This window comes from Toxorhynchites rutilus, chromosome 1, assembly GCF_029784135.1.
Source record: "Toxorhynchites rutilus septentrionalis strain SRP chromosome 1, ASM2978413v1, whole genome shotgun sequence".
In the NCBI taxonomy this organism is placed as follows: domain Eukaryota; kingdom Metazoa; phylum Arthropoda; class Insecta; order Diptera; family Culicidae; genus Toxorhynchites; species Toxorhynchites rutilus.
In genome coordinates, this window is record NC_073744.1 from 204,532,480 (window position 1) to 204,558,872 (window position 26,393).

The 26,393-nt window shown below is 38.8% G+C and overlaps 1 protein-coding gene across 2 annotated transcripts in view; it reads left to right on the forward strand.

Moving 5' to 3' along the window:
• Nucleotides 1–383: 383 nt before the first annotated feature.
• Nucleotides 384–26,393, forward strand: part of LOC129762865 (uncharacterized) — a 343,596-nt gene continuing 317,586 nt past the window's right edge. Inside the window, exons 1-2 of one of the 2 annotated variants that reach the window (XM_055761464.1) lie at nucleotides 384–777; nucleotides 944–2,109. In XM_055761464.1, the coding sequence (XP_055617439.1) occupies nucleotides 2,049–2,109 (61 nt within the window). In that variant the 5' untranslated portion in view covers nucleotides 384–777; nucleotides 944–2,048. The remainder of the gene's footprint in view (nucleotides 778–943; nucleotides 2,110–26,393) is intronic. The other variant, XM_055761544.1, reaches the window with a different exon arrangement.

Genomic DNA, 26,393 nt, shown 5'->3' on the forward strand with positions numbered 1-26,393 from the left:
AGCGGTATCCTGCGGAGCAGGGAATGCCGGGCCGTTCTGTTGCTTCTCGACGCTTCACACACACGGACTCATAACAATCTGTTGAGTTTTCCACAGCTGATAGGATGTGCTCTCGGTAAGCCATGTTTACACTGCCACGAAACGAATGAATTGAGTGGTTCGGCAAAGATCCCATTCTCTCCCCAGTCGTCTGAGTGGGAGTTCGGTATTGATCGCGAGACGGAGAGAATCTCTCGCGTCCTGTTTGTTGTTGTCGTTTTCCCAAATAGGGTAGTTTTTCCTTCGGCGCGTGGCTCCCACGAGAAAAAATAACTCTCGAGCAACAGCGGCAGGGTTCGCCAGCAGCTGGGTCAGCTCGTGCTCATTAGTCTGGGCGAGACCGTGAAATGCAGCGTGAGCAAATTTTCCTCTAGAAAATCCGGAAACTCTGCCGACGAGGACGAACGCTACCCGCTGGCTTCAAGCGTGGGAGGTGGAAGAGGTAGCTATCCGAGAGGAGCAGAAAGAAGTGTCAGTTTCCCGTAGCCAAGTGTGAGTGTGTGTCTGCTTCGGAATTCGTGTGTGCATCCCGCCGTGAGTGAGAGTTGTGCGGTTTAGCCTACATCACGACCATAGCACAAGCGGACGGACCCAGTTTCGGTTCGTTAGGTTGTCCCGTCGCTGCTTCCCGCAGGATCCTAGGAGAAGAAGAATAAGTTTGAAGTTTTGTGCCAGGTGTGAAGATTATCCAACTCCCCTCCCCCCGCAGGTAGCTATCCTCCATCGTGTGGTGTCGTGGTGAGTGGGGCGCAGGGAAGGGGTGAATCAACAACAATAGCCAGAGTGGAAGCCAGGCTCGAAGCCAGCCGTGTGTCAGTGCAAGTGTTTCAGCTAATTGCGATTTTCTCTCCCACGCTCGAGAAAACCGGGATATCGCGCGACTATAGTCTCTAATATTTTTTAGTGTTTTTATCCGACATAGAGGGTGCCGGGTGTGTGTGCAGTGCAGTTGACCCGTGTTGAGTGATTCGAGAGTGCTTTTTTATTTTGCTGCCAGCGAAGAGGAGCTTGCCGGACTAAGAAGAAAGCGAAAAGAGTCCTGGTTTTGCAACCCGGGAAGGGGGTGGTACAAATTTACGCCTCGGATTATAAATGAAGGATGATGAAAAAAGCGTGAAACGTTTTTGGAATAAATTTCCACTGTGCTCGGTGGCCAGATAAGGGGTGCTTTTTGCTCGCGTTCGGCTCGAGAATACAGAGTGACACAAGTTTGTGGGTGTTTTAGAAGTTTGAGTTGAGGAATTGGTTTAGCATAGAGGTGCCTCCGTATCAGTGGAAGTAACACAGTGAATGTGCAAAACATCGTCATCGTCTCACGCTTGAATCTATTCTGGGCGAGCTTGGGAATAATGGGAAAAGCGTTTCCGCCGTTGAAGGACAAGTGCTACGATCCCCCGCATTCCTAACCAGCACCACGTACTCTCAACTACTAGCAGTGTATTTCCATTCCGTTACCAAATTCCACATTCCTGTCTTTTTCCACCCACAGCAAAGTTAGGAAAAACACCCCCAAATCAAGCGAAATACACAAACACGTTTAATTGTTCCAAGCGAGGCAGAAAGTTCCACAAATAGAATAGTCCACCGACGCAGCAGCAGTGGTGAGCTCCACACCAAACCCAGGCCGTCATTGGCGGTAGGATCGCGCACAAGACTAACGTCACGACGACCACCCAGCTGCTCCCCTTGCCGTCGGTTTAGCCGTCGGAAGCCAAGCCAACCGTATAATATACAAGACGAAACTCGCGCGTGTGTTACTTCCTGCCTGTCCCGGTATACTCTCTAATCTACATCGTGATAAAGTAACATAAAAAAAAAGCAAATAGTCACATTCGTACAGACGCACAAAAACCCACCCACTCCAAAAGCCCGCACGCACTCACTATCTACTCGAAAGCACGAAAGCTCCTCGCAACCTCGGCACAATCCTTCGCAATTAGGGGGAGGAAACGCAACAGCTGAAGCAACACAACAGAACCAGCTGAAACCGGAAAAATCTCAGCGAAGCAATGGATAAAATTTGGATAACATTTGTGCTGCTGATAATCGCAATCATCTTGGTGCAAACAAGTGAGTACTGAGGGCAAACATTTTTCCTTTTTTTGGGCGGTTTTTTGAGTGGATTTAACACCGTTATGGCATTTCGCTGCTGCTATTTTCCGGGAAAGATATTCACAGGTACAAGTGATTAACAACAGATTCGCAAAATGATTTGAATTTTTTTTTTCACCTTTATAAATTTTTGTGTGCATAACAGGAAGGTACCCTTCCTACTGCTGCAGGGGGATTTGAACTTTTTTTTTTCATTCGTGTGTTTTGTTGAAGGCGTCGTTCCACGATTTCACTTTTTTTTTCTGCCACCCGTCGCGAAAGCGATGGGTGAAATTTAGTGAGCTGTTGCAAAGGAAGTGAACCATAATCTGGTGATTTTAGTCGTTTCCGAGTTGTACTCGTTGTTCCTGCTGCTGCTGCTGCTACGAGATCCTGCTCTCCTTCGAGCGTGTCTAACGAGGCTTCCGAAGATGAATTGGAGCGAAATTACATTCGGAGTTGAATTTTATTACGCTCATAATGTGATCTTCAATTTGATTAATCCGACGCTTGCGAGAAGGAGCCGTTTGATTGAGGAGTGGAGCTTACGAATCATCGCGCAGCAGGGAACAAAACCTTGCTTTTGTGTGATGATTGGTGGCAATTTCAAGGATTCGATTTCAGTGGGCGAATTTGGATTGTGACTCAATGGTGTGTTTCTGTAGTTCAGATCAGCAATGAACGGATTAGATTCTGTTTAAATTTAAATCTTGGGATATAAAAAACGACTATTGTTTGTTCCTGAATTTTTACTGACAGTGGATAACAGTTGAAGCGCAAACAATGCTTTCTGATGTTAACGCTGCCACAAATTCTGAAAATTCACAAACGTTGAACTTGTTTTTATCCGTAAATATTTCATGCTTCTAGAAGTTGAAATCCTTGTCCTCGTATGTCCTTGCTGACTTCAATCGACTCTGGATGTTTTTTGCCGATACAAAGGGTTCTCATCTGGCTACTCCACTGTTGAGATTGCTCGTACGTGCAGTTTCTGGATTCGTCTTTTCAAGCTTTGGTGCACTTGATTTCGGACTCTCCTTAACCGTACGGATGAGCTATCACTCGTAAGCTTCGTAGAAAATTGTCTTTGAAATATTCTATAATTGAAAAATTGGATGGCCTCTGTTGACAATTTGGGCGATTTCTCCTAGATTTTTCACTTTTATAAAACTGAATTACCACATTTCTAATTTTTATTGATCGTTGAAAAAGGAACTACTTTTTCTTTGATGATGATGTTCGAAAATCAAAGGACTGACCGATAAATAATCATATACAATACTGAACCGTTTTCACAAATACATACTTTCCAAAGAATATATAACCATGATGGCCGATTTTCACTATGTGTCATATTATTCGCAACAAGTTTCCAAGCAATGTTTTTGTGGACCAACACGACTCATTATAAAATTATTTCTGTCAATGAAATACTGCTTTAAAGAGGATATATGTTTAACGTTTGAATAAGATGTTCATGTTTTGTTATTTCTAGCTTATTATTCGATCACCGGAGCTGAACTATTTTGCTGTAGTTCTCTGTTTATATAAAAAGTGTACTGTTGAATAATTTGACGGCAAATTCTTCGGAAATATTTTATAAATATAATACCATCTCAATGATAGAATTAAAGATTAGTATACACCCTATTAGAGATTGTGTAACATTTACCCGAAATCCATTCACCCGAAAGACAGCTACCCAAAGGACACTCCTTTTGCTCGAATGCAACAAATACTTGAACGTAAAATTTGGTGGTTGGCTGCCACACAAATGAAACGCAAATTTCTGCATAACTCGAGAACTAATCAAGTAAACGAAACCAAAAATGTTATGGAGAGAAAAGTCGGAAAATTTTCGGAAAACTTTGAAGGAAGGTTTGAAGATTCGGAAAATTGATTTCCCAGATGTTTTAAAATTACATCATGATAAGCGTTGTCGGTCCACTCGATGTTTGCGCTATTGAAATTGATCTTTCTTTGAAAATGGAAATGGATTTTCAGGTGAAATAACGCATTCCTATCTATATAAATAAAAAAAAAGAAGGCCAAATGTGTTGCTAATCGCAAGACCCGAAGAAGGAAAGGTCTCTTTTGAGCCGTCCTCATTTTGTTGTATTTTTTGTATGCTGCCCATAGAACAATGTTATGATGAGGAGAGGTTTAGAAATTTGTTCTAAATAATTCATATCAAAACAATAATTCTGGGCGGGACGAAGTTTGCCGGGACAGCTAGTGTTTAATATAACAATAAATTCTATAAAATATTACATTCTGTTTTCTCGTCAATTCTCTTCTCTGTTTCAAGACATTTATGCTTTTGGATTTTTTTTATGTTAAAGTTATCAGTTATAATTATGGCAAAAAATTTAAAAGCTCACGTTAATGTAATGCTAATGTGGGTTCTTAGCCTTAACGAACAGCACGGAAAGTGAGGAGGAGGCATATCAAATTTGCCTATACCAGAGATGGCAACTTTTCGTTACGGTTTCCTGATATCCTGACAAACATTAAAATTTGCCTGATTTTACTAAAATTATCCTGATTTATCTTGATTTTGTACTTTTTTCTTCATCAGAATAAAAATTATTTGTTATAAATAAAGTGCCAATACTTTCCCGGTCGGAAATGAACAAAGCTTTCCGATCCTCAGTTGTATAACGCTTACTCCTTAATTCGTTTATCATCTATGATTTTCGCAGCGATTTGATTTATCAGAAGTACATTGTCGACATACATTGAAGCATGATGTAGGCGTGAAAGAAAGAAAGATACTCTATCGGATTAGCCTGTCCGAAGGCAGTTTCCTGCCCAAAGGCGGTGTATAGGCAGAAAAAGTGAAATTTCATTCATAATTTTTATGTTAAAAGTGCGTTTATTCCACTTGGAACATCCATTTTTTTTATTTTGCTATATGATGGTCGAGGCCCTCGTGCTGCTTCAATAGTGATAGTAAGCGCTTCTGTAGGCACTCCTTAAGGTAAACCTGCCCGTTTACCGTGCCGGTCATCACGAAGGGGGCGCTCCGCTTTCCGCAAGAGCAGATCGCTTACCACACCATGTACTTTTTGGCAAACTTGGATAGTTTCTGCTTGCGAATCTCCTCCGGAACGCTGAATTTGTCCTCTGCGGAGAAGAACAACAGGCCCGGCAGCTGATGAAAGTCCGCTTTGACGTAGGTTTCGTCGTCCATTACCAGGCAATGCGGCTTCGTCAGCATTTCGGTGTACAGCTTCCGGGCTCGCATCTTCCCCACCATGTTTTGCCGGTTAGGAGCCTTCTGAACCTTGTATGTACGCAGGCCCTCCCGCTGCTTGGTCCGCTGGACGAATGAACTTGACAAATTCAGCTTATTGGCGACATCCCGGACCGAACTTCTCGGATCACGTCGAAACTGCTTAACTACGCGCTTGTGATCTTTTTCACTGACGGAGCATCCATTTTTGCCGTTCTTCACCTTCCGGTCGATGGTTAGGTTCTCGAAGTATCGTTTTAGTACTCTGCTGACCGTGGATTGGACGATTCCCAGCATCTTACCGATGTCCCGATGTGACAACTCCGGATTCTCGAAATGAGTGCATAGGATTAATTCACGACGCTCTTTTTCGTTCGACGACATTTTTCCAAATTTACGAAAAATTGACAGCGAAGCATGGCCAACGTGATCTATACACTTTTATCTGGCTGTAAGGTGTCTCGCCAGCTAAACTAACCGGATATTGCCCCTCCAGATTATCACAGGTTGAAGTCCCGGTAAAATGTTCTCAAGAGAATAAATAACTTTGGACTCTGTGGGCACCATTAAAAATACCTTGAACAGTTTTCGACAAGAAAGCAAACATGTCCTGGGAGGATATTATCTTTAATTGTGCATATATCTGTTTTTTTTGTGTGTCTATTTAAATGATGATTTTGTTTTCTTAAAAATCGGTTCAAATCTTCCGGACAACCCAATTAGAGCTATCCTGATTTCTCCTGATTTTTATTTTCATTCTTCCTGATTTTTGAAAATTATAGTTGGCAACCCTGGCCTATACTAATTGCTGTAAATGAAGCAGCGAAGTTGTCCGCGTCGTTTTTAAATTTGGTCATTACAATTTCCCATTCTACTTCGTATGTTTGTTGCTATTTCATATTATATTGAATTTATTTTATTTATAATCAGGAGATTTGATAGAATTCACAACAAAACTTTTTTCGGAATTTTTCGGAATTTTTCTTAACCGTTACGTACGGGTAAAAGTTGCATTCGGGTGAACGCCATTCGGGGAAATATGCATAAATGTTATATAATCAATTTAAAATTTTACATTACCAATTTGGGTGAAGTATTGAATTTGAAAAATTAATTAATAATAAAAATAAATAAAAGCGGGAAAAATAATATATGAGCTTGTATCAAAAAAGGATGGTAGAAATGAATATAAATCTGATGAAACAAAACATTATTATAAAGAATTGTATGCCAACATATGTAAAAATGTCAACGGAAGACTCTTTGAGACTCAATTACTGATCAATTGTTTTCATAAAGGACGCAGATTACGAAGATCCGACGCTCACTCGAACAATCTTCTATAGTTGGACAAATATGACTTTTATCTTCTCTTCAACCATCCCAAATTCCCTTTTAATATCTGGGAGTCCGTTTTAACGTAATAGTTGAAAAAGCTTTCATAGCACCTTTTTCGTAAGAATGTCTGTCTCATCTTTGCCTCCTCTTTGTCTCCTTTACAATAAAACGGAACTCATATACACTGCCCATGTTTGTATAGAAGACGTAAGCGACCAAATGAACAAAATCGACTTTTTCACAGTTATGCATTCTACGCAATGTAATACGTTTGCTAAACATGCAAACAAACATTTTTTGTTCGAAAAAATTTGAGTAATTTTGAGAAAACGTTTCTGAAAAATCACTGTTTGTCGGCATTATAACTCCTCTGATTCGAATTCGAATTATTCCACATACTCAGCATTTACTCATACCGTTGGTATAAGTCACTCTACCATCTTTATGCGATTGATCGTGATATTGGTAAATCATGTTGCTAAAATTACCAACATTGCAGATTGCCTTTACAAATTAAATTAATTGAAGAAACACGTACCTGCTGTGCTTATCATATCCCAGAGTATTCAGGAAAAATGTACTATCATAGACTCGCAACAAATCCGGAGCACATTTTCCAGACATTTCACTAATTATTTTCCTAACATTTTTAAATTTATCCGATAACAACTGAAACTACCGACGGAGACTTTTTGACTATTATCGGAAATGTAAATACTAAAGCAACAGACAAAGCAACCTGGTGATTACGTCTAGCTATGCGAACAAATGTTCATTGAAACGATTGATTGTCCGCATACATAGACGCAAGCGTTTTCCAAATTGAAAAAATATGTTTTAATCCGCAGAATCTCCTAGGCCCTCGTTTTGTCGATAATATCTTTCAACTTGACAGAATATTTCATTGGAAATTTGCATGGCTATGCTTGTAGGCAAAAAAAAACAACAAAACTGCGTTTTTCCAACACTAATGGTGTTGGTGATTACGTCTCCTATGCAAACATGGGCAGTACAGGTGTACTAAATAAACCATTCACCAAGGCACTCAAAATATATTTTATCTTGGATACCCAAAAGCCTGAAGATTCGTCAACGCTAGATCTTTCAGTAAAAAAATGTTTGATCGACTTCCCTGGACAGATAAAAAGTAATAGGGGAAATGAGGTTAAAATGAACAGGGTTGATAAAATGAACCAGTGCTCAAACTTCGATAATTTAACTGTAAACAAATTGATGCTTCTTCATTATCCTACTCTTAGAACATTTGAATCTGTTCAAGACACCTTGTTATGCAGGAGACTGTCAAATGTAAAAAATAAAACAGAAATTTCTCTCACGGTAGCCATTTTGATGCAATTTTGTGCGCATCGTATTTAAAGAATTTTCCCGTGAAATTTAAATTATTCGACCTGATTTCTTCGACAAATCATCACATTCACATATTTTATGAAGAGTAAACAGATATTTTGTTTGGTTTCAGTGATTAAAATCTAAATTACTTTGTTGTTTGGGGCAAAATGAGCCACCACTGGATAACCACTAACAATGTCATGTTTTCCAAAGCTAGCCTACCTCATCAAATGTTGCTTTTCAAGAGGTTCCTTTTGTGGCTTTGACCCTGAAAAAAATATGCCACCTCGACCCAAACCAAACCTCAATATGTGAAGCGTTATAGGTTTCTTACAACGTTTTTGTACGTATGTGAAAATTCTAATTCCTACTCTAGGTGAATAAGCTCAGCTTGATTCATACATGTGCCTACTATTTCAATAATGATTTAAACAAATTTAGAACAATGCATAAATCTATCCCATATATCATGCTAATGTGTAATTGTTCATTTTACCACCACCATGTGATCATTTTAATCGCACGATAAAAAATGCTCGATTTTACATCTTATTTTCTTTTAATGAAAAATATACTATTTTTATTTTTTATAATAAAAACCGTTTGATATCTTGAACAACAGTTAGTTAAGCTATAATATTTTCCGAATAACGGAAATTTTAGCAGCATGTGGACGCAGTAAATGGGCATATTCCTTAGGATGCTCATTTCAACCGCTTTTCCCCTGAATGGATTTAATAAACTAAAAGGATTGACTGGGAAATCGGATAGAGCTGGGGAACTTTACTGGATCAGAAATTCATTGCAAAGCACGATTGTCCAAGTATTGTCAACATTATGTCTCCATATAGAACACTGAACAAACGTTTGCTCCGCTTCATATGCTAATATAGTGCTCTTTAAATACTACAGTTACTGCTTTCAATGAAAATTATTGGTAGCGTATGTTATGGTCAAGTTGTTTTACCTCTGTCGGTGTTCGACAGAAAACAAAACGTTCGCATTACGTAACCCACAGCACTATATCGTAATGCATCGAAATCCGGACGCTTAAGCGCTTACGATGACAACTTGAACGAAAAAATGTTGACATATGATAGCATGAAAAATTACCGTTACTATAGAATAAGAAGACTTTCATGTATGTTTTGAATCACAGAATTCCACAAAATCTTGTTATACTTGTTCGAAATTTGTAAATCTATTCATTGTCTCGTGATTTTAAATCCTAACACCTTTTTATTCATATTTTGTTGTTAATTCCGGACACTCTTATGCTACTCCTTCAATAAGAAATTTCAGAAATTTAGTCCGCCGTACGAATTTTAAATCTTCTTCTGAATTTTCTCTTTATTCCGGACATGGGTTTGTGAAACACAATATTTTTGTCTTTTTTTTTGTTAACAACTAGGTAGTAAATCGTAGCTTTTTCACATAACGCTATAAAGTAAGGTAAATGATTTTGGTTTGCCCAGTCGAAAATATGATCATGGTTTGTCCACTTTTTTTAATGCTCTAATTCAACACACGTTTGTCAAATCAGGTATTTGAATGTTTCAAAACATATAAATGAAATTGTGTTTTCCATGATTTGCAGTAGTTTAGAGCACCTTTTTATGGATTCACATGTTTGAAAGGATTTTAAAATACACCCTCTATTGGTGTCAAGTGCCCCTCATTTGAGCTAACTTTTAATCAACCACCAGGTGATTATTTGGCACGTATTCAGACCTTTTCTGGATTATAACACTTATAAATATTGTAAACACCATCTTTGTACACCATTTGTATCAGATTTACATAGCTAAACCATTAAGTTAATGCATTTCAATGACCTCAAATCTGATCATGAGTTGTCCAGTTCAATTATGCTATTTTGTCCACATGATTTCTATGGCAACCGCTTGGCGCGATGCAGTTTGTTTATGTTTGTTTATGGTGTCCTTCGCGCATAGCAGAAATAAATTTTCTCTGTGTTGAGTATCTTGAGGTGAACACCTTTATAATACCAAGAAAAGGCAATATTCTGAAGAAAGCCTAAATTATAAATGGATCAATATGATGACAGTAAACTCCAACAATGATAAATGCAACATCTACTTGAAAATTTTAATTTTCTTTTTCAAAAATTGTGATTTCGAAAACCGGACGTTCGTTAAAAACGTTAAAAAACATTAAAATTTATTTATTTATTTATTTATTTATTTATTTATATAAAGGCTACAGTGTAAGGAAAAATCCTTTTAAATTACTGCAATGCGCGAGTATTTAACGTATCCTGTTCTGAATGCAAACTAACAATTTATCTCATAATTAAATTTACTACTCAGTCGTGCTAATTCCTCCCGTTGAACCACTCAATGCTGTCTTCGCGGAAACCGTTAAGCGAAACATTATTTTTAATATCGCTAGGAAGCCGATTCCAAAATGCTATTCCCCTTACAAAAAAAGTATTACCATAATGGGACGTGCTGTGGATCGGTAAAACATAATTCCGTACACGATCACTTCTAAAAGGTACAAGTTTTTCGTGTAAATATGTTGGTGTCGTAGAATTAATTATTTTGTGTAATAAGCTTGTTCTGAGCTTGAAAAATTCATAGAAAGGACAACCAAGTAATCGCTGTTGAAGATGTGTTACTCTAGAAAAGCGTGTTAGATTAAAAACATAGCGAATACACGAATTTAGAGCTACCCGTAGTCTATCTAACGCTCTAGCTGAAGCGTTTAAAAGCAAGACTGCTCCGTACATAAAATGCGGTAGTAACAAGCTTTTAAATAGCTTAATTTTGATATCCGAATTCAACATATTTGCTGTTAATCTTAGTTGACGAAGCCCATAAAAAATTTTAGTGCATTGGGAGCTCACATGTTTGTCCCACTCAAGATTGTTTTTAATTATGAACCCAAGAACAGACGCTGACTGCACATACTCGATAACATCATGTCCAAGAACTAGCGGTGGTGGGATGTAGTCTACTCTAGATCTCGAAAGAAACATCGCCTTTGTTTTACTAACATTAATTGGCAGAAGATTTGTATAAGTCCATTGATATAACCTTTCTAAATCGCCATTGATCAACCGAGCCATTGTGTAAATATCATATTTATTTGTACTCAAATAAAGTTGCACGTCATCAGCAAACATATGAATTTTGCATGATTGCAAGATCGTAGCTAAGTCATTTATAAATAACGTAAATAATAAAGGACCGAGCACAGATCCTTGTGGTATTCCGGATAGAATACAAATTGGTTGCGAATCCATACCGTTGACTGACACTATCTGATTCCGACCTGTTAAGTAGGCTTGTATTAACTTAACAGATGCTCGCGAGAATGAAAACAGTGAAAAGAGTTTGTCCAGTAACTTCACATGGGACACCCGATCAAAGGCTTTCGAAAAATCAATAAACAATGAAAATGCGACCCCCTTTTTGTCGATTACCCTATGGATATCATCATGAACCTTCAAAATTGCACTAATAGTGCTATGACCGGGTCTAAATCCCGATTGAAATGGGCTCAGAAGATTATTGGAGTTTAGGAAACTTTGAATCTGTTTTTGTAGAATTTTCTCAAATGCTTTGGACAGAGCACTAAGAATGCTTATAGGGCGCAAATTGTTCAAATTTACACTTCTAGAAGATTTTTTTATTGGAATTATTTTAGCCGATTTCCATGCTGCAGGATTTTGGTAGCAATTGAGGTAGCAATAATCAAATCAAAAATGAAACAGATTTCAGAAATAATAGATGGGAGCAGTAATTTAATAAATCGAATAGGTATACCATGCAAACCAATAGCATTCGAAATTTGAATAATTTCAATGCCTTATGGTAGTATTAGCAACTAGAGACTTGGGGCTTTTCAGCAAACCCAAACTAGTATCGATTATATGTGATTTTCTTGAAGAAAAATCGATTTGCATTTACTAGTTGCGTAAAATCACCCTAAATCGGACAAACTAGGATCATTTACCCTAATTTTAATTCAATTTAAATTAGACTTACAACGCCTACTACGACCTTACTTTTTGCCATTTGTTCAAAACCCATTTGTGAAATCGATATTTTCCATATTTCTTTTTTTTCAATTATTCGCTCTTTTTAAAATGAATAAAAAAAAACTACTTTATTCAAAGTATTTTCCATCGAACGCTTTTCACCGAACCTTTCGGGAAATTTGTGAAAAACTCTTTCTCTTTAGAACCCATTCATCAAGTCTCGGAAGGCTGGTGAGTAACACGGAAGCGGAAGAATTTCCCAATTCAACAACGACTCAATGACGGCGCCAGTGGTTGTATGGTTAGCGTAACAGCCTCACAATCCGATCGGCCTGGGTTCAATCCCAGCTGGCGTCGTTGGGATTTTCTGAGGCGAAAAATCTCTGGTTACGTCTTCCTTCGGAGCGGAAGTAAAAGAAGTTGGCCCGGCTCATGAGTTGTTGAGTCTGATAGGTAGGAACAGGTGGAGTCGCCTCCCTGATGTCGGTGATTGGCACTAAAGTGGCGGAAATAGGCCGACGAAAAATAAGCGAAGATAAAAAAAAAAAAAAAAACAACGACTCAACAGCAAGCTTACCATATCTACAGAATAATTTTTATACAGATTTTTTTGGGCTTTTCAAAACCAAGAATCTGTAGATACAGATTACAGATTTTTTAAAACAAGATTTCAATTTCATACAATAATTATTTTTATTCAAGCTATTTCATTAATTTTTCCCCATCTGACTTATACATTATAATAAGGATTGTCAATATCTCAAAGAACCATTGATACGGTTTGACGCAGGATAACGTCTTTCGGGAACATGTTGAGAGTACAAATTGAAAAACTGAACACCGATAACTTCACGAAAATTCTCCATTTAGAGCGCTTATTTCTTAGTCAATTCATTGTGAATTTACGAGATGTCAATCTATATTACATTTGAATACTCCCTATTGATCTCATACATTATAGATAATTCTAAAATTTCAAACAGTTCATGTTTGAAAATGGATCGTGGATTTGCGTGGATCGCAAATGCTTGGAAAAGAATCCATGTCAGGAACAGGCATTGCGGTCTACACAAATGAGGCAGCCGATCAGGTTAGGATTCTGATAATCCAAACATTGAAGACTTTGGGGTCAAAGCGTATGAATCTTATTTCATTTGATTTTTTGGGCAATAAAAAACAACATCCCATTCGCGGTGGCTAATGTTTTTGAGTCGTTCAATCTTGATTCAAATCAATGACTACGAGGAGCTGATCGAGGAAATGGAAAACTCGGGCTTTTCAATCATAATTGATGAGTCTACCGAGTTGGGAACCATACAAATTTTAGCAATTGTCGTTTGAATTTTTGATAAAAATAAGTTTCAGGTGAAGGATACATTCTGTAGATCTATCTAGTTGCACGATGCGGATCACAAAATTATTACGATGCGATTGTTTGTAATATTTCACAACAAATGATTTTATCTTCATTGCTCTCACTGGAATCCCCGTCGTTGGGTGTAGCCTACGGAGGTTAAACGAACTAAACCTTTTCTTTAATTTTCAAGTTCAATACGAAACGAAACAGCGAAACGAATTTTACATCATTTGAACGACTCAATGAGCAAATCTATTCTACTTGTTTTGAACTATGTTTTGCTATTGAATTCACTCAAATCAACTAGGAAACCTGATCTCTTTATCTTACTCTTTGGATAATATATGCCCAGAACAGTACATCGAATCAAAGGTTGCAGGATCATTGGAAATTGGAAATTCGGTGCAGCATCTGAAGAACCCACAAAATCTTCATTGAAGTTGAAACTGTTGAAACAGGTATTGAACTGGACAAGAGCAAACAAATAACCATTTGATGTAATGAATTGGTAAACGGTTGAACAATAAAAGTTCAAAACATATACATATAAATATAAACATACCGATTAATTTGTTGAGCATTAAATAAATCTAACACAACCTGTCCTTATTCTAAGCACATGAATTCATGTCAGTTTAATGTCCGCTTTTCATTCGTTGACACTCCAGTTTTTGGATGTAAGTTTTCATTCGTTGGCAGTTATCCAGTATGCTACCATCACAAGCCTTACATTTTTGTGTGTGCTCAAGAATATGTTATAATAAGGGTATTTAAGGGTATTTACGCAATGCAAATAAGCATAAAAATGCAATTGTCTAAACCTTCATTACAGCATTGGGTTTTGATTACAATATGTATTTGTAATAATTTTAATATGTATTATATGTTTATTAATTTTAATAGCGCTACGTGGATACCTTCAACATCGTATAATAACTATGCCAAACCATGATAATAAAGCTCAAATTATGGCTGAAAATATGACTTATAAATTCAATACAGATATCTATACAGATTTTCTGGAAAAGAACTAAGATAAAAAGATTTTTTTAGATCGTAAACACAGATTTTATTATGGCAACCCTGCTCAACGGAAAAGACGAATTTCGTCCCGACTAGTATCGGAGTTACGCTCTCAGAATTCAATGGAGATACGAGGGTCACTATTTATATTTCGGGAATAGGAACAAAAACAAACAGTTAAGCTGCGAATATATTTTTTTATTGTTTTTCAAAGTACTCGCCACGATGATCGATACACTTTTGCATGCGCTTAAACCAATTTTCAAAGCATTTATTCCAATCGACACGAGCCTTTTTTTTGCGCGATTGTCAAATTATGTGGTATCCAACGTGAACATAATTTTCGCACAACTAAGTGTTCATGTAAAATCGCATATATGCTGGTGGAACTTAGGGATGCTTAGGGATGCCTCAATCTCACAATAGGTTACATGACGATCTTGCTTAATCATTTCGTGCACAGCATCGATGTTATCTGGCACTACAGTCGATTTTGGACGACCTTCACGAAACTCGTCGGATAGCGAACTACGACCACGATTGAATTCACTATACCAGCGATGATTGATGGAGCTTCATCGCCAAAAGTCAAATTAAGTTGATTGACGCACTCTTGTTGTGATAATCCACGTCGAAAGTCGTAAAAAATCATCGCACGCAAATGTTCACGATTCAGTTCCATTTTTTTGCCGAGACCAAACTTTCAACTAAATATAAAATAAACAAATAGCGTCCGTATGACAAAATGTTCTGAGTACGTATATCGTCAAAAATGTCAAACTTTACGATGGAACCGTCAGATGGACTCACATGACATCAGTGTTGCCAATTCCCGAAATATAAATAGTGACCCTCGTATTAGCAAAATATTGGGGTAAACCAAAAACGTTCATCGATTTTTTAAAGCTGTCACAGCGACAGAACTAACGAAATAGCTGGAAAATGAACAGTTTCTCTGGTTAACTACGTTTAGGACACGGCAAATTAATCAAATTCGACGAAGCATCGACAGTTTCGATACTGTATTATTTTATGTTGTGTATTTATATACACATCGGGATGTGTGTTTTGTTTGGTTATGAGTACTAGTTGCATGCACACAGATACAGACGGTTCAATTTCATATCGCCTGCAGCGAGAAAGCTATAGACTATTGGGCGTTTGTCAAGTTTTGGCAGCGCTTTGTGAAACACCGACCTTATTGGTAACATCACGTGTTGAAATATTGAATTTCGGCAGAAAGAGCACCAGTGTAGAAACTGGTTTACAAAATTTTGTTCTGACAAAAATGAAGGAATTTATTGAGTTTGAATCGTTTACGGATCGTGTTTGCAAGTATCTACCAGACGATAAGGGTATTTGTGAAATGCAGAAGTTCACAGTTTTTTTATTCCATCTACTTATTTTATCAGAATCATTTAGCGGTTCACCAATTACAGAGCCGAATTTATGAATTTATTCGTGTACATTTTTATCTTACGATAATTTTGTTGTATATTACACAGTAGCCATTTAGGCGTAAGGGTATTCATATCTTATCGACACACGTGTCGCCTTTTTCGGCGTAAGAATATTCCTATTGAAGTTCACAGCTTGTTGTAATCAATTTCAGTACTCGGAAGAGATAGCTTATTTACTACCAATCGATTCTTGAAGTAGAGTTTACGGTTTTTTTGAAGTCTGTTACGAGTTGTCCCTAACTCTTTGCACAACCAAGGGCGCTTTCGGTGAATTGACCAAATTTTTCGATGTGATACCTGTTCGTCTCAAAAGTATGAAGGATTTCAGTAGCGTCTGGAACAAGTTTAGGCCTTCAAGTCGCGTCGCAATAAGTAATTTAATGGATTAGGATCTCGGTTGGATAGCGGAAAATTACACCAAATTTTCTTCCTCTCCTTTTCTATCATTTTTCTGATCGTTGGATTACTGTTCAAAAAAAAGGAGAGTATAAACAGTCTTCCTTTGACTGGACTGGGGAATGGTTAATTTTTGAAGTTCTGCTCGAAGACGTTTCGATATTTCATGGCTGCCAGCAGCGCGGTATTTCGCATTGGTTCGTAAACTTAGACACCTTCGAAGTTTGAATGTCGCTGTTGGATTTATTTTATTTAGCGCATCATTTAATCATCATTTTTAATCGTCATTTAGCGCATAATCTAATCATCGGTCTTTCAAGCACCGTTCCGAAAATGTTTTCCTTCAACTCCCCAAAAACAGCTCGTCGCGAGCAAGAGCCAATACTTCGCCATCCAACATCAACTCATCGATACAATTAATTACCTAACGGTTCGGCTTTCGTTTTCAATTACCATTTCGCCGCTCTCGCTATTTATAAGACAATCAATCGCTGAGGGGTTTTTACTCCGGCGTTTTATTGTTTCTGGGCGAGCAGCGGGTCAGCACGTGACACCATAATCCAGTTATGCCCCCCAATGTAGCATAAAGGGTGTGTCACATCAAATTGCATCACGGAAAAAACGCTGTAGAAATTCGCCCAGTAGACCGATCCTTTTGAAAATTTTAGACAGTAAAATAAAAACTATTAAACAACTTTGGGCATTTTCTTTTTATTCATTCTTAGAGCCCAAGCCCGTATGCTTGCACCTTCCTCTTTACCCCGTCCATAAGGTTCTGTACAATGTCAGGTTGTAGTTTTTTTGAACAGAAATCTATATTCTCTTGAAGTCCGCCTCCGATTTGACAACTTTTGGGTTCTTCCGGAGGGCCTGCTTCATAATCGCCCAATATTTCTCTATTGGGCGAAGCTCCGGCGCGTTGGGCGGGTTCATTTCCTTTGGCACGAAGGTGACCCCGTTGGCTTCGTACCACTCCAACACGTCCTTTGAATAGTGGCACGAAGCGAGATCCGGCCAGAAGATGGTCGGGCCCTCGTGCTGCTTCAATAGTGGTAGTAAGCGCTTCAGTAGGCACTCCTAAAGGTAAACCTGCCGGTCATCACGAAGGGGGCGCTCCGCTTTCCGCAAGAGCAGATCGCTTGCCACACCATGTACTTTTTGGCAAACTTGGATAGTTTCTGCTTGCGAATCTCTTCCGGAACGCTGAATTTGTCCTCTGCGGAGAAGATCAACAGGCCCGGCAGCTGACGAAAGTCCGCTTTGACGTAGGTTTCGTCGTCCATTACCAGGCAATGCGGCTTCGTCAGCATTTCGGTGTACAGCTTCCGGGCTCGCGTCTTCCCCACCATGTTTTGCCTTTCGTCGCGGTTAGGAGCCTTCTGAACCTTGTATGTACGCAGGCCCTCCCGCTGCTTGGTCCGCTGGACGAACGAACTTGACAAATTCAGCTTATTGGCGACATCCCGGACCGAACTTCTCGGATCACGTCTAAACTGCTTAACTACGCGCTTGTGATCTTTTTCACTGACGGAGCATCCATTTTTGCCGCTCTTCACCTTCCGGTCGATGGTTCGGTTCTCGAAGTATCGTTTTAGTACTCGGCTGACCGTGGATTGGACGATTCCCAGCATCTTACCGATGTCCCGATGTGACAACTCCGGATTCTCGAAATGAGTGCACAGGATTAATTCACGACGCTCTTTTTCGTTCGACGACATTTTTCCAAATTTACGAAAAATTGACAGTGAAGCATGGCCAACGTGATCTATACACTCTTATCTGATTATAAACGAAAGCTGAAGATATAATTCCTAAAAATTAAATTTCTACAGCGTTTTTTCCGTGATGCAATTTGATGTGACACACCCTTTAGGAGGTAGAATTACGCTATTCACGTTCCTTCCATCACACAAAACAAGGCACAAAAAAGCCCTGCTTTTATTGCCAACGGTGGAAACGGCAAGAGCACGACCGAACTAAACACTAATTTCGACATCAATCGCTAAGATAATCTTTCATCAAGTGGTGCGATGGTGGCGCTGGGGCCTTAGTCATACCCAGCTGGCTTTGTTGAACTCCTCCGTCGATCTCTCGCTCCCTGTCTTCCGGTACGAAAAGCAGGAAAAAAGGAGAATAGCAAACAAGACGGAAAGGTAGGCCGCTCCGAGCGGCACGTACAAAGCAAATTTGTTCATTTCCGAAATGAAACAAAAAAAAATACCACCCTTCTCCATTACCCGCCAGGGCGGGACCCGGGTCTTGAGTATTTTCCCGGGGCGAATGTGACATTTGATGGAGCGGTGAAAATACACTATTTTTCACTCGCTAAGTGATGTGACGTTTTGCACCGCGTGAAGCTGAGTCATTTTTTCTCGTGCTCGAAGCTTGAACGAAATAAAGCGTTCCGACAGAGGAGTACTCCGACTCCGTGCCGAGCAGGGTCCCGAGGCGATCGGAGTCGGTAAGGTATAAACTCTGGCTGGAGCCAGACGAACGCAATTCGCAAATACCGGTCGATTATCAGCAATTAGGAACTCCGGTTTTTGTGCACGCCAAAGTCTGCAAGAATTTCATCCATCAATCCAGGCCGCGCGTGGGTAATCGCGCGAGCTTAGCGAAACTAATTTCCCACCATTATTCCCCCGCACAAACCGTGCGGAAACTTCGACCCCCCTCCCCCACCACGAAACTCACGAAACTCACGAAACGGAAATCAAATTGGCTCATTCGAAGGAATGGTTTCGGAATTACCACTGCCAAGTCAAGGCGAACTGCTGCTACCACTACGGAAACGGAGAGAGTAGTGGCCGCCATTCGGGGGGAAGAAGGTGAAAAATTGCAAAACGACTACGCGATGATCAACATGGCAAAAGGGTTGGGCGATTGGCGCGGCAGTAGGCGCCGGTGAGAGAGGCCAATCAAAACTAAGGTAGAAATTGCTGCAGCGGTTTCCTGCCGGCTTTGAATCGTAGCTAGCCGTGAGCTTGGAACGTCATCTGGAACTAATAGAGATAGTGAAAAAGGGGGTTGAATGGGTGGCAAAAGGGGCACATATACCTACAAGGGAATTGTGATGCGCACGGAAACATTGGCAGCATACTGCCGGCATGGCACATTGCATCCGACAGGCCAAATTGCTATAATACAACAACCAGCAGACTCAAGTGGAAATTAAAGGTAGCATTGTGGGGTCCATTTGATTAAATCAATTATTTTAAACGAGCTTCGCTAGCCGGCTTCGTTCGTGCTGCTCCTCGTCTCCTCATAGGCAGCGGTCGGAATGAGATTAGTGGAAAGTAGTGAGAGCTAAAATTTTCATTAGCCGAGTTCGTGCTGCCAGGGAAAATACTTATTGCAAGTTGTTTTCGGGGAAGCGCAATTTGGACGTCCACATCGGGTGTACTTCGAATCGCACCTGTCGTGTTCCGAAGCATTATGTATTCATCACCGCGCTAATTTCATTCTCCTGAGCGAACGTGAAAGTGTTCAGGCGGAGACCGCTACACGTGAGCACGATTGAGTTAATTGATTCGACCGATTAGCCGATGTTCACAGGGTCAAATGTCGCGATCTATGCACTTGCCACGTCACGCCACGACATCATAGCCTAGTCATGATACTTCCGGCGAAAGTGCTTGGAATTTTCAATTAAAATTCATTCACTGTACCCTGCGCTCGGGTGAAGTGGTTTTGGGTCAGGCAAAATGCTTGTTTGAGTAGAAAACTGTTACCTTTACCGATTTCAGTAAGCGAAATAAAAAAGCACCGCAGAAAGTGTCCCAAGTGTCTTTTGGGTGAATTTTATAGAACCGATAACCAATTTCTTGATAACCTCAACAAATAAGGGGCTGTCCACATACCATGTGGACAGAAAAAGCGTGAGTTTAAACACCCCCCTCCCCCTCCGTGGACAAGCGTGGACATTTCTTCTCTTCTTAGAAACAAAATTCGGGAAAAATTATGTTGCGTCTAAATTCTATTTTAAAATCGTTTTTATTTTCTACTCTCTGTTTTTACTTGATAAAAATGTTAGCTCTATTAGTAATAGACGAATTTCACGCCAACTCGTCTTAGGAGTTGGCAGAACCATCTCAGATAGTAGTGGAACGTTGTGGGTGTAAAGACATGGGTCATTCAACACTAGAACTACCGACGTTTAATATATACATAGTTCTACCGCACCCGTCAAATTGACGGATTTCTGATTAGTTGTATTTTTTACCTAGTTTATTTTAATGAAAGAATGTGATTTGACAAAAACAACTTTTAATATGCTTTTAATTAAACAAATAAACAAAAACGTTTAAATTTACATTTATAGGTCTATGACTATGAGGCACATATCTTACAAGAACATGTTATTCTGGATGAACACTTGCCACAGACGTATTTGTTGCATATATTGGAAGTATACATGGCTCTGTTTTTGTTGCAGAATTGTATTTGACAAGATTTTTCTGTAGAACAATCCATTGCTTTGTTTGGTTGTGTTTTGGAGGAAGCTTGTTTTCTGCAGCACTTATGTTCATTGGAAAGTTCTTCTGCCAATTGAAACAAGAATTGTTTTCTGGTTATGTTCACAAGTCTCTTTGTATAAAATCCACGAATTGATTGCCAAGTCCAAAATATAGTAGAACACTTGCAATGGCCATCTACGAGACCCTGATTTTAAGCTATATTTGTGTGCCATCTGGTCCACATCTACTCCAAACTTGTTTTTTTTTGTAAAACGGTACAATTTCAGGTATTTCTATTTCTACAATCTAAATTTTGTAACTACTCCAAACTCTAATCATATCGGACAACTGTTGTGCGTAAACTGCACGAAATTGCATGTCTAATTGAATGCAAATACTTATTGATGTCCACCATTCCATGGATGATGCATAGATTGTTATAAACTTTGAAATTGCCAGATCCGTCAATTTGACGAGTCTCGGTAGAAATAGGTACAGATGGCACTGATTATGGAAGTTATAGCCGGTAAACAGAAATTAATAAACTATCCTTACACCTCATGACAAATCATCGCAAAATTCTAGAACAATACATAGAAATTATATAAAATTTTTGACCATGAAATTTGAAATCCGTCAAACTGACGGTTTCGGTAGTTCTAGTGTTAAGGAACTTTGCATACTTAGAATATTCGAAAAAGAATTAGACTACTTTTTGGAAAAAGACAATTTTTTTTCTTAATTTTTTACAAAAAAAATATAATTTGAAAACTATGATACCTACAAAGTTCTTGTCAAAGGATGGAATGTAGGAAATTGTTTAAATTTTCACAAAAAAATGCAAAAAACATTTTTGAAAACAGTTTCGCTGACAAAAAGGTGATTCTAAAAACAAAATTCGTTTTTCTCAAAAACGTATTTTTTTAAATTCGCAAAATATATATTAGGCTGTCAAAAAAGTCCTGCGGTATTTTTTCTAAATTTTCATTCGTTCATAAAATTAGTTACAATAATCTGTTTTAAGTCAAATATGCGTCGTTTTGTTCGATGACTTGTTCCCAACGAGATGCCAACTTCATAATTCCCCTGTTATAGAAGCTCGCTTCCTTATTGGCAAAAAACTAGGATAGCCAATTTTCACAGGCCTCTTTTGTGGCTAACTTCTGACTACCTAGCTCGTTCGCCCTGGACAAAAACAGGTGGTAGTCACTTGGTGCAAGGTCCGGACTATACGGCGGATGCAAAAGAACCTCCCATCCGAGCTCCCGGAGCTTCTGGCGCGTCACCAAAGAAGTGTGTGGCCTGGCGTTGTTCTGATGGAAGACAATGCGGCCTCTGTTTATCAAAGATGGCCTCTTCTTCATGAGTGCTACCTTCAAGCGGTCCAGTTGTTGGCAGTACAGGTCCGAATTGAGCGTTTGGCCATAGGGAAGCAGCTCATAATAGATTATTCCTTGACAATCCCACCAAACACACAGCAGAACCTTCCTGGCCGTTAATGAGGGCTTGGCCACCGTCTGAGCCGCTTCAGCGGGCTTCGACCACGACCGTTTGCGCTTCACGTTGTCGTAAGTCCCACTTTTCATCGCCAATCACCATCCGCTTCAGAAACGGGTCGATTTTGTTGCGATTCAGCAGCGATTCACATGCGTCGACACGGTCAAAGATGTTTTTTTGCGTCAACGTGTGTGGCACCCATACATTGAGCTTCTTTGTGAATCCAAGCTTCTTCAAATGGTTAATAACGGTTTGATGACTTATCCCCAGCTCTTGGCCGATGCTACGGCTGCTACTATGGCGGTCTTTCTCGGCTAATTCAGCGATTTTGTCGCAATTTTCGACGACAGGCCTTCCGGAGCGTGGCGCATCTTCGACGACCTCTACACCAGAACGAAAACGTTCAAACCATCGTTGTGCGGTGGAAATGGAAACTGTATCAGGTCCATAAACTGCACAAATTTTATTGGCAGCTTGAGATGCATTTTTGCTGTTGTCAGTTGTAGTGCAAAATATGTCGGATTTTCTCTTTATTTTGCTCCATATTTGCGACACTATAACTCACGAACGACTTAACCAAACAAAACACTGTCAAGGACTATATTATAGCGCGCAAAATACCTTTCCAACAAGCTATAGTATGACTCGATACAATGAATACAACTAGAACTACGCGCTTACAACGACACCTCGCGGAAATACACTTTGCAAATAAGCACGCATCAGAGGTTTAACCCTATCGCGATTGTGCATCTGTACCATAGGGTAGGGCGGGGCTAGTCGGTCATTTTTGCATAAATTTGGTTATAACTTTGTAGTACGAAGTTTTGCGTTAGAATGTTATGTACCACAATGAAGCTTACCTTTTACCCTTTCAATGAAAAAATAACCAGATAATCAATTATTTGATATTTTTCTTTTATTAAACGTCTTTGTATTTCAGAATAAATTGACCAACTAACCCCACACACGGGGTAAATTGGTCAATAATAAGCATGTTATTTTTGAGCAAATAATAAGCGTTTTCCAATAGAAGTTTCCTTCATTATAAATAAATTAATTGAATCAAAACAAAAACAGTTAACTAATATCATGTAGCAAGTAATAAAACAAATTAATGAAAATTTCAAATTATCATCGTTGAAAATTATTCAGACAGTCTTTTTCTAGCGATTTCGTCTCTCTTCCATTTTGTGGCGAGCCAGAGATGCCAGGTTTGAATACATGTCTTCATTTTGAAGATATTTGATTTTGTGAAGACATTTTGAAGACATTATGAAATATGTGAAGAAATTTCAGTATGATAGCGTACGTGGATTTTTAAAAGATATTATTTCCATGGAATTCTAACTATTGGCCGAAAATATCGTCAAAAAAGTAGGGCTTTAGTCTCAGCGATCGAAGCGGTCCGAACACATATTGTCTCTAGAAGACATTAGTTCATTTGCGCTCGAAAATTCGAATGATTTTGACATTCAATTTCTATTATTTTGGCCCTACTATACAATAGATTAACCTAAATCTTTCAAACGACCACTTCACAAATCGAAGGTCTTCCGGTTACATGCCTTTTCTACAATTAGTTTCATGGATATGGTTTGAGTAACAACCAACATTTCAAAGCTAAAATAAACTAATAGAGTTATCACAGTTCCGTTTTTGTGTGAAGAACTTTCCTCCGATATTATGATGAAGACATTTTCTCGTACAATGTCAAGACTTTTGAAAAAAATCACCTGGCATCCCTGCGACGCACAACCGCTGGCATTCTGTTTTGATGACATTTGTACCGTTCGCCCCAAAGTATATAGAAATAGCCTCCAGGTATGCTACATTACTCAATGCATTATTGTGAGTTCTGATATTCAATGTTAGCTTTTATTATATTTAATGAAAATTTTACAACAAAACATATAAATATGACAATTATATTGCAAGTGGTTTGTGTGGTGGTTGTCTCGTTTCAAATACACTGCGTTTAGCAGTAAAACATATGCCTTTTATGTTTGTTTATAGCTTGCGTAATGAAACGCAGCACACCTGAAAATTTTATATGCGTTGCTCTCAAACGATCAATTTGTGTGGCCAACTAGCCCCTCTATTTATGAAAAAGAATATTCATGAAAATTCAACAAAAATAATTTTAAAAGCGATTTCCATTAACACTCAAAGCTAATACGAGGGTCACTATTTATAATTCGGGAATAGGAACAAAAACAAACAGTTAAGCTGCGAATATATTTTTATTGTTTTTCAAAGTACTCGCCACGATGATCGATACACTTTTGCATGCGCCTAAACCAATTTTCAAAGCATTTATTCCAATCGACACGAGCCTTTTTTTTGAGCGATTGTCAAATTATGTGGGATCCAACGTGAACATAATTTTCGCACAACTAAGTGTTCATGTAAAATCGCATATATGCTGGTGGAACTTAGGGATGCCTCAATCTCACAATAGGTTACATGACGATCTTGCTTAATCATTTCGTGCACAGCATCGATGTTTTCTGGCACTACAGTCGATTCTGGACGACCTTCACGAAACTCGTCGGATAGCGAACTACGACCACGATTGAATTCACTATACCAGCGATGATTGATGGAGCTTCATCGCCAAAAGTCAAATTAAGTTGATTGACGCACTCTTGTTGTGATAATCCACGTCGAAAGTCGTAAAAAATCATCGCACGAAAATGTTCACGTTTCAGTTCCATTTTTTTTGCCGAGACCAAACTTTCAACTAAATATAAAATAAACAAATAGCGTCCGTATGACAAAATGTTCTGAGTACGTATATCGTCAAAAATGTCAAACTTTACGATGGAACCGTCAGATGGACTCACATGACATCAGTGTTGCCAATTCCCGAAATATAAATAGTGACCCTCGTACCAGGGGATAGTAACTTCAAGCAAAAAAGTGGGACCGATTCGAGATTGCTTTTATGTAAACAGTGAACTTTTTTTACACTCTAAAAATTGCACCGACTTGCACTGACAACTAAATGATATTGTCAATTAGTGCGAGATGCCTCAAAATAGCTGGGAATAAATATTGTTTATATATACAGTAAGTTACATTTAAAGCGACGTTTAGATAATTGGACAGACCTGTAATGTGACACGTTTAATTGGACATTTTTATCTCTTATTGGACATTTTTGTAAACATCGAGTTCGGGGCCCAAATTATGGCGTCACATTAAAGTTGCCACCAGACGTTCACACTGTACCACTCACATCGCCAATGTTCATTTACAGGCCAAAATCGCTTCCAAAGCGACACTGAGTTGCTGCCTCGGCATGTCGTATTAAATTTAAATTACTGTATTATATTGTTATTTATGTTCGCATCGTTAGCAACGAACACACATTTATTTCCCACTTGCAACAGTATTCACGATGATTGGATGGATGAATATACGACTTATACATGTATCTAGTACGATTATTGTCATGCGTATATACGATTTACTACACACAACCAAAAAAACCAATAGCGGAAAACGTTCCTGATAATTATAATAATTATTATAGATTTTTGTAATGGCATGTATGTTTGGAATATTACGTTAAAAAATATTTTTAAGTCCGAATATTTCCGGTTTCAAGAAAAGTGAAAGTTAAAGTTGCTATTTTTTATTTTTAACTTTTAATAACGAAAGATTATCTGTTTGCCGGTCTTTTGCGTTCTGATATACATAGTGACAAAAATAAATTAGTTCAACTTCGTCATTCAATTGCACTTAACTCAAAACTGTAAACATGAGATTATGAACTTGACAAACCAAGCTGCCAAGAATGCCAACCCAACAAACATTAAATCGTATAACTATTGTATATAGAGCATCGAATATCTGATATTTTGGGTGGTATATGATGCGCCCGTGGCCGAGTGGTTAGCGTCATAACTAACATGCCGGGTGTTCGGGTTCGATTCCCGTTCTGGTCGGGGGAATTTTTCGTCAAAGAAATTTCCTCCGACTTGCACTGTGATCACGCGTATTCTTGAGCTTGCCACTCAGAATGCATTCAAGGCGTGTTATTTGGCATAGAAATCTTAACTAAGTACTAATAAAAATGACGCAAGTAATACTACGTTGAGACGGCGAAGTTCCTCTAGGAACGTTAGTGCCATTGAAG